The sequence below is a fragment of the Oncorhynchus gorbuscha genome, linkage group LG14 (genome assembly GCF_021184085.1).
Source record: "Oncorhynchus gorbuscha isolate QuinsamMale2020 ecotype Even-year linkage group LG14, OgorEven_v1.0, whole genome shotgun sequence".
Lineage (NCBI taxonomy): Eukaryota > Metazoa > Chordata > Actinopteri > Salmoniformes > Salmonidae > Oncorhynchus > Oncorhynchus gorbuscha.
Window position 1 is genome coordinate 80,009,322 of NC_060186.1, and position 9,045 is coordinate 80,018,366.

The window sequence follows — 9,045 nt, forward strand, 5'->3', positions numbered from 1 at the left end:
CAACACACACACTGCTCCTCAACACACACACTGCTCCTCAACACACACACTGCTCCTCAACACACACTGCTCCTCCACACACACTGCTCCTCCACACACACTGCTCCTCAACACACACTGCTCCTCAACACACACTGCTGCTCCTCAACACACACTGCCTCCACACACTGCTCCTCCACACACACTGCTCCTCCACACACACACTGCTCCTCCACACACACTCTCCTTAACACACACACTGCTCCTCCACACACACTGCTCCTCAACACACACTGCTCCTCAACACACACTGCTCCTCAACACACACGCTGCTCCTCCACACACACACTGCTCCTCAACACACACACTGCTCCTCCACACACACACTGCTCCTCAACACACACTGCTCCTCAACACACACGCTGCTCCGAAACACACACACTGCTCCTAAACACACACACTGCTCCGAAACACACACACTGCTCCTAAACACACACACTGCTCCGAAACACACACACTGCTCCTCCACACACACACTGCTCCTCCACACACACACTGCTCCTCCACACACACACTGCTCCTCCACACACACACTGCTCCTCCACACACACACTGCTCCTCCACACACACACTGCTCCTCCACACACACACTGCTCCTCCACACACACACTGCTCCTCAACACACACACTGCTCCTCAACACACACACTGCTCCTCCACACACACTGCTCCTCCACACACACTGCTCCTCCACACACACACTGCTCCTCCACACACACACTGCTCCTCCACACACACTGCTCCTCAACACACACTGCTCCTCAAAACACACACTGCTCCTCAAAACACACACTGCTCCTCCACACACACTGCTCCTCCACACACACTGCTCCTCTAGACCGTGTGCATTTATAGGAATCATTTCTCATAGGCTTAAATACATTTAATTTGTTTTGATTGACAGTCAGCACCAGATAACCATCTTTCATCACCAAGTTAGACGGTCTGGGCCTGGGACCGGCCCATTTCTGAAGACTGCCTGGGACCGGCCCTTTCTGAAGACGGTCTGGGCCTGGGACCGGCCCCTTTCTGAAGACTGTCTGGGCCTGGGACCAGCCGCTTTCTGAAGACTGTCTGGACTTAGGACCGGCCCATTTCTGAAGACTGTCTGGGCTTAGGACCGGCCCATTTCTGAAGACGGTCTGGGCCTAGGACCGGCCACATTTCTGAAGACGGTCTGGGCCTGGGACCGGCCACTTTCTGAAGACTGTCTGGGCCTGGGACCGGCCACTTTCTGAAGACTGTCTGGGCCTGGGACCGGCCACTTTCTGAAGACTGTCTTGGCCTGGGACCGGCCGCTTTCTGAAGACTGTCTGGGCCTGGGACCGGCCGCTTTCTGAAGACTGTCTGGGCCTGGGACCGGCCGCTTTCTGAAGACTGTCTGGGCCTGGGACCGGCCGCTTTCTGAAGACTGTCTGGGCCTGGGACCGGCCGCTTTCTGAAGACTGTCTGGGCCTGGGACCGGCCGCTTTCTGAAGACTGTCTGGGCCTGGGACCGGCCCATTTCTGAAGACGGTCTGGGCCTGGGACCGGCCGCTTTCTGAAGACTGTCTGGGCCTAGGACCAGCTGCTTGGCAAAATGCATAGAATTGCAGGACATTCGCTTCAAAACTGAAACATGTTTTCCTGCCACCATGTTACCTTTCTAGCTAATAGGCTGTTAGAGATCACACTTCCTCTTCCTGTAAACTGTGGGAAGGTCAAAATAATGACACTCTGTCAAATGTAAAAAATTAAAGTTTAACTTCTACCTGACATTTTCATTCACCTGATTTGACAATACGTGATTTATTTATTTGTTTTATATGCATATGATGGGGAGGTCCTTGGGTCTCCAGTTTGCCTAGTCAGGGGTCCCTGGACAGACTTAAGTCACAGAACCAGAAGTCTGTTTTCATTTCATACACCGTATAGTTCTGGACTGTGTTGTTGAATTGATGCACTGCCAGAGCCAGAGGCTCTCTGTCTACGAGTCTGCATTGCATTTTTAATAAAAAAAAAAAAAAAAATACATTTATTTAACCTTTCATTTAACCTCTCATTTACAACTGCGACCTGGTCAAGATAAAGCAAAGCAGTGCGACACAAACAAAAACAACACAGAGTTACACATGGAGTAAAACAAACATACAGTCAATAATACAGTAGAAAAATAAGTCTATATACGATGTGAGCAAATGAGGTGAGAAGGGAGGTAAAGGCAAAAAAGGCCATGGTGGCGAAGTAAATACAATATAGCAAGTAAAACACTGGAATGGTAGATTTGCAGTGGAAGAATGTGCCAATAGAGATACTGGGGTGCAAAGGAGCAAGATAAATAAATAGAGTAGGGGATGAGGTAGTTGTTTGGGCTATTTACAGATGGGCTGTGTACAGGCATTCTTGTGATATGTTTTGGCTAAGGAGAGGGCAGGGGGTTGGCTAAGGAGAGGGCAGGGGGTTGGCTAAGGAGAGGGCAGGGGGTTGGCTAAGGAGAGGGCAGGGGGTTGGCTAAGGAGAGGGCAGGGGGTTGGCTAAGGAGAGGGCAGGGGGTTGGCTAAGGAGAGGGCAGGGGGTTGGCTAAGGAGAGGGCAGGGGGTTGGCTAAGGAGAGGGCAGGGGTTGGCTCTGTGGTTTGTTATCCTACCAAACAGTTCAGTGTTCCAAGAAGAAATGGTCCATATTAATGAAGCCTTCCAAAATAACGGTTCGAATTAGCTTCACCTGCCGGTGATTAGACCCTACTTCTGACCTCAATCACATGACTGGCTGTTGTTGATCCCAAACTGTTGCTGTTGTGTAGGAGGAGCCAACGATGGTTCTTGTAAAAAAAAAAAAAAAAGGGAAGTTGAGCAAACAAGTCCAACTTCTGGCCTTGAAACACATTCCTCTTTCATTCATAACACTGTGTTATTGGCCACGGCATAATATAAACACTGTGTGTGTGTGTGTGTGTGTGTGTGTGTGTGTGTGTGTGTGTGTGTGTGTGTGTGTGTGTGTGTGTGTGTGTGTGTGTGTGTGTGTGTGTGTGTGTGTGTGTGTGTGTGTGTGTGTGTGTGTTCACACTGGTATCCACGATGTAATTGAAAGTGTTTGTGTTTTAAGCCAAAGCAGCAACACTTCATTAAGCCTAGGCTGTGTCCCAAATGGCACCTCATGTACTCATATATATAGTGCACTACTTTTAACCAGACCCCTTTACAGGCCTTTAGTTAAAAGTAGTGCCCCCTAAAATAGGGAATAAGGTGCCATTTCGGATGCACGCCTAGTTTCCATGATTTAAATGAAGTGTAAGAGTCTAGCAACACTAGCAACCCCCCCCCCCCTCAGTGTGGAGGAAGTGCTGCTTGATTGAACTTCAAGGCAGATCAATTGTTGTTGTTTTGATATAAGAAGTGAAACTATAAACAAGTTCTCCCCTCCCTGAATTAGATGTATCTACAGTGTTTTGTTTTCCTCCTTCAAACTACAAGTCGATAAGTCTCTCTTGTGGAGAGGTTCCAAACTCTCAATCACTTACACATGTATGCTTAGTTTACGCCGAAACGTTGCTTCAGAACAGATCATTACTGCCCAGCAAACGTCTCCACAGTGGTGATGTACAATTATTAATTAAATATAAGGTAATGAAATACCAGAATGCACTACAGTAAGCAAGTAATTGTTCAGACAATGAGTACAACAGCAGTTTTAGTTTTTTTCTTCTGCCAAATCAATCGATTCACAACAGGCTGAACCGTGGCAGACCCCCTTTTTTTGTTAAGTCTTTCAGCTCAGTTAGAAGCTATACTCACTACTTTCTCTCCCCACATGTCTCCTTCAGGCCTACAACATCCATGTGAACGGGGTTCTCCATTGTCGGGTTCGCTACAGTCAGCTCCTGGGACTACACGAACAGGTACCAATAGAATATATTCCACTGAGTGCTATTCTAGGACCAGACCCCCCTTCAACACTGCATCGTATTGCCTGATTACTCAAACTGAATTATTCTGACCTCTCTAGCCAGCCAAGTCATCATATTCATTATGCTCCGATCAGACAAAACTGATCTGAGATCAACAATCGTACTCTGAGAGGCTTTGACTGTGTTTACACAGGCAGCCCAATTATGATCTTTCCCTACTAATTCCTCTTTTGACCAATCAGATCAGCTCTTTTGCCAATAATTGGGCGGCCTGTGTAAACACAGCCCAGGTGAGGGGGGTAACACTGCTACGAACGTCATAAATGGTCCGTGCCAGGGGGGGTAACACTGCTACGAACGTCATAAATGGTCCGTGCCAGGGGGTAACACTGCTACGAACGTCATAAATGGTCCGTGCCAGGGGGGGGGGGTAACACTGCTACGAACGTCAAAACATCACCTCGACGCTGCCACCTGCCATTTCCTCACCGCGGCCTCACGTCTCTAACTATTACAACTGTCCTGCTTGATGTTCAGCCTCGAACCAGAACTAGAACCAACATCAAGCCTGGGTGTTCCTAGTTCCTGCTAGAATACGTAACCGAGCGGTTAAGAGTTTAAAAAAGTGAAAGGCGTTGTCATGGAAGGAATGTTCTTCTTGGCCTTGTTCATTTACTTCTCCTTTTACCTGTTTGTGAAACTCTGGTCTGACTCCCTTCAGTCATTCTGAAAATGCTACAGAGGAAGTCAAGTTTGTTAGCCCAGAAACAATGTGTATCAAACATTTGAAAGGTTTTAGGACCTAAGAAGGAAGGACTTTGTCTTAGATGTAGGATGCTATGTAGGTTGCTATGATGGCTAATGGGTAGTCGTCAACCCTTTTGTTCAGGCTATCGTCCTCTGGTCTCTTCCTTCGTCTGACCACTGCTAGTGTAACGGATTGTGAAATGGCTAGCTTAGTTAGCGGTGTTCGCGCTAAATAGCGTTTCAATCGGTGACGTCACTTGCTCTGAGAACTTGAAGTAGTGGTTCCCCTTTGTTCTGCAAGGGCAGCGGCTTTTGTGGAGTGATGGGTAACGATGCGTGGGTGACTGTTGTTGATGTGTGCAGAGGGTCTCTGGTTCGCGCCCGGGTATGGGCGAGGGGATGGTCTAAAGTTATACTGTTACACTACAGTAGCTGTGACATCTCACCCGCTGTATGTAAGGCTGCGTCAATACACATGATCAAGGAATAAAGGAACAACTGGTTCTCCGTCGTCAAGGCTGTGTTCCGTACACCTCCACACACTCCACAGCTGCCGTTGCTAGGTAACACTGCGTGGGATGGAATACCCACACGGCTTGTTCCCAACGGCACCCTATTCCCTATTTTAGAGTGCGCTACTTTTGACCACTAGATAGGTGAATAGGATACCGTTTTTGGAACTTGGTCACGGTCACGTCTGACTGTTATGGTAGTCACGGGTACTACCCCACGGGTTGCCATGGCGCACGTTTCCCTGTAACCACGCCAACCTGTTTTTTTATTTTATTTTAATTGCGGTGCCACTCCGTGTAATTTACATCTGACTGAATGTGAATGTTAATGCTGCTCTCTGTAAATAATAATAATAATACTCCCCTGGTTACCACCCCCATCTGATCACCTGGAGCCCCGTATCTCCTCCATTGGTATGAAAACACAGCTGACCATCACTTACAAATCAACAACAGTAAAATAATGACGTATTTTCAGCAGTAACAACAGGGTGAGACGTCTCTTTTGAAACCAGGTTTGAACCTGCTGCGGTAAAAATGCTCTTAGTTGAGCATGTCCTTATTGGTGCATTTTGTATAGACACTAGTATCATTTCCTTAGTCTCATCTGTCAGTAGTCACTGTCAACACCACGCTACAAACCCATTCCTCCTGGACACGTCACTGTCAACACCACGGTACAAACCCATTCCTCCTGGACACGTCCCTGTCAACACCACGGTACAAACCCATTCCTGGGCACGTCCCTGTCAACACCACGGTACAAACCCATTCCTCCTGGACACGTCCCTGTCAACACCACGGTACAAACCCATTCCTCCTGGACACGTCCCTGTCAACACCACGGTACAAACCCATTCCTCCTGGACACGTCCCTGTCAACACCACAAACCCATTCCTCCTGGTCCCTGTCAACAAACCCATTCCTCCTGGACTCCAACACCACGGTACAAACACGTCCTGGACACGTCCCCGTCAACACCACGCTGTCAAAACATTCCTCCTGGACACGTCCCTGTCAACACCACCAAACCCATTCCTCCTGGACCTGGACAAACCCATTCCTCCTGGACACGTCCCTGTCAACACTAAACCCATTCCTCCTGGACACGTCCAAACCCACAATCCTCCTGGACACGTCCCTGTCAACACCACGGTACAAACCCACTCCTCCTGGACACGTCCCTGTCAACACCACGCTACAAACCCACTCCCCCTGGACATGTCCTTGTCAACACCACGCTACAAACCCACTCCTCCTGGACACGTCCCTGTCAACACTACGGTAGAAACCCACTCCTCCTGGATCTTCTTCCTGGTAATGGTGATGGAAGGGGATGTTAAATGGGGGTGTGAGTGTTATTCCTAGGGACAGCCGTGGTGTGGAGAGGCCCGTGGGAGTTTGTTTTAGAAGGACCCATTCATCTGATCGGTCAGAAGATGTGTCCAAAATGGCCCCCTATTCCTGACGGGGACCCTGGTCAAAAGTAGTGCCCTATATAGGTGATAGGGTGCCCTTTCAGACGGTCTGTGTATAGCTTTACAAGACTGATCTGTATGCATGAGAAAGAGGTAGGGCAGCATATCAGTGAAAAGCACCTTGAAGTCAGGGACGGACTAGGACAATAATTCAGCCCTGGCATTTTATCCACACCAACCCACAGCACTGCGCACGTCGCCAACTTCACCTCTATTTATTTTTTCCTGCAATAAATTTGATATTTAAAAAAAACGCAAAAAAAAACATGTTTTTTACTTAGTCAAATTTAATAAATGTTTAATTCAGTTTAATTTAACACAACAAAATGTGGAATAAGTCAAGGGGTATGAATACTTTCTGAAGGCACTAATTAAAATCATTGGCTAAACGAACTCGAAATATATTATCCACTGTTGCCTCATATTCATCCAACAGTAGATGTCCCAGAAAACCTTTTCAGTTGTAGGCTACTACCCATGATGCCTTTAGGCCTATGCCCTCGCAATTGCCAGTGTGCATTTCTCGCTCGTGTCTCTCCATATCTCAAAGCCTAATCAAATAGCTTGGTTGTAAAATAGTTGCTATTGAGCTGAATATTAAGTTGAGAAATGATATCTACAGAAAGCTGAGACCCTCCCCTCTTCAACAGGGACAAGTCGACAAACCTTCCAAAGCTGTTTTTTCCCACAATTGCATTTTTAAAATGTTATACAATAATTAGAGATTGCTTAAAAAAAGTGTTGTTGTTATTGCAGCCGGCCATGTCACCCCTTTTCTCCATTTTTTAAAATATTTTTTATACAGAAAATATATTAGTTTGTCAATATTAATCAGCCCACCCCCTCAAAAAACATTGTCCAGCCCATCTGGCATTTGCCAGAATTGCCAGATGGCCAATCCGCCCCTGCTTGCAGTTGCTACAGATGCACACTACACCAGTGCCTTTTAGCCCCTAGCTTTATTCAGATCTGAATTAGAACTTCGTTTGATGTCTGTTGATACTCTGGGTGCCAGGCAAAGCATATCGTTTCAAAGCCAGAGATCTTCTGATGATAAAGTCCCTGATTTCAATAACAACAAGTGAGTAATGAGCTAAGGAAACTTAGTATGGCTAGACAGTATTAAGCCAGATATATGTGCTGCCTGCATATGTTTTACATGGAAACTATCTCCACCAGACTGTCTGGCCTTGAAATAAACCTGTGATTCATCCTCAAACTGCACACACGACCTTCAGATGAGTTAGACCACGTTATCCAACGACCTTCAGATGAGTTAGACCAGGTTATCCAACGACCTTCAGATGAGTTAGACCAGGTTATCCAACGACCTTCAGATGAGTTAGACCAGGTTATCCGACGACCTTCAGATGAGTTAGACCAGGTTATCCAACGACCTTCAGATGAGTTAGGCTAGAAAACCTTGTCGACCTTCAGTCTGGGGAAACCACTGTATATCCATGTATTCTGGCCTAACTTCGGTTCCTCTCAACCCATTACTTTTATTAACAAGATTGAAGAATAAAATATTCCGAATGTAACTTTTAAGTAGTCAACTATTTTATGAAGATATGATCTGTCCTTTCTTTCCAATAGAGTTCACCGTCTGAAGCCAGTCTTTTTTCCCCCTCCCAGATAAAGAAGGAGCATGGCAACAACTTGGTACCTGCTTTCCCCCCAAAGAAGATCTTCACTCTGACACCGAATGATGTGGAGCAGAGACGTGAACAGTTGGAGAAATACATGCAAGCTGGTGAGGGAGGATGTTTCAGTTCTGGGATCTGTATTTCAGGGGTTGGGGTCCATTCGATGTATTTTTAATTACCTCTATTCAGAAGCAGAATTTAAATTCTAATTCAAGTATTGTTGAGAGAAACGTTTGTTATTTTCAGAGGGTTTTTATATTATTGAATTCAAAGTCACAAATTCATCTTCTACTAAATTAAACTAGAAGTGACCTCAGCCTTTCCCATGGGGAGGAGGATATAGTGGAACAGACAGTAGCTGACTCAATTAAAGGGCAGTATAGTAGAATAGACAGTAGCTGACTCAATTAAAGGGCAGTATAGTGGAACAGACAGTAGCTGACTCAATAAAAGGGCAGTATAGTAGAATAGACAGAAGCTGACTCAATAAAAGGGCAGTATAGTGGAACAGACAGTAGCTGACTCAATTAAAGGGCAGTATAGTAGAATAGACAGTAGCTGACTCAATTAAAGGGCAGTATAGTGGAACAGACAGTAGCTGACTCAATTAAAGGGCAGTATAGTAGAATAGACAGTAGCTGACTCAATTAAAGGGCAGTATAGTGGAACAGACAGTAGCTGACTCAATAAAAGGGCAGTATAGTAGAATAGACAGAAGCTGACTCAATAAAAGGGCAG

At 46.4% G+C, this 9,045-nt stretch overlaps 1 protein-coding gene across 2 annotated transcripts in view; it reads left to right on the forward strand.

Moving 5' to 3' along the window:
- Positions 1 to 9,045, forward strand: part of snx17 (sorting nexin 17) — a 97,487-nt gene that overhangs the window by 12,437 nt on the left and 76,005 nt on the right. For both annotated transcript variants that reach the window (XM_046299096.1, XM_046299095.1), the window contains exons 2-3: positions 3,840 to 3,914; positions 8,297 to 8,414. In XM_046299096.1, coding sequence (XP_046155052.1) covers positions 3,840 to 3,914; positions 8,297 to 8,414 — 193 coding nt within the window. The remainder of the gene's footprint in view (positions 1 to 3,839; positions 3,915 to 8,296; positions 8,415 to 9,045) is intronic.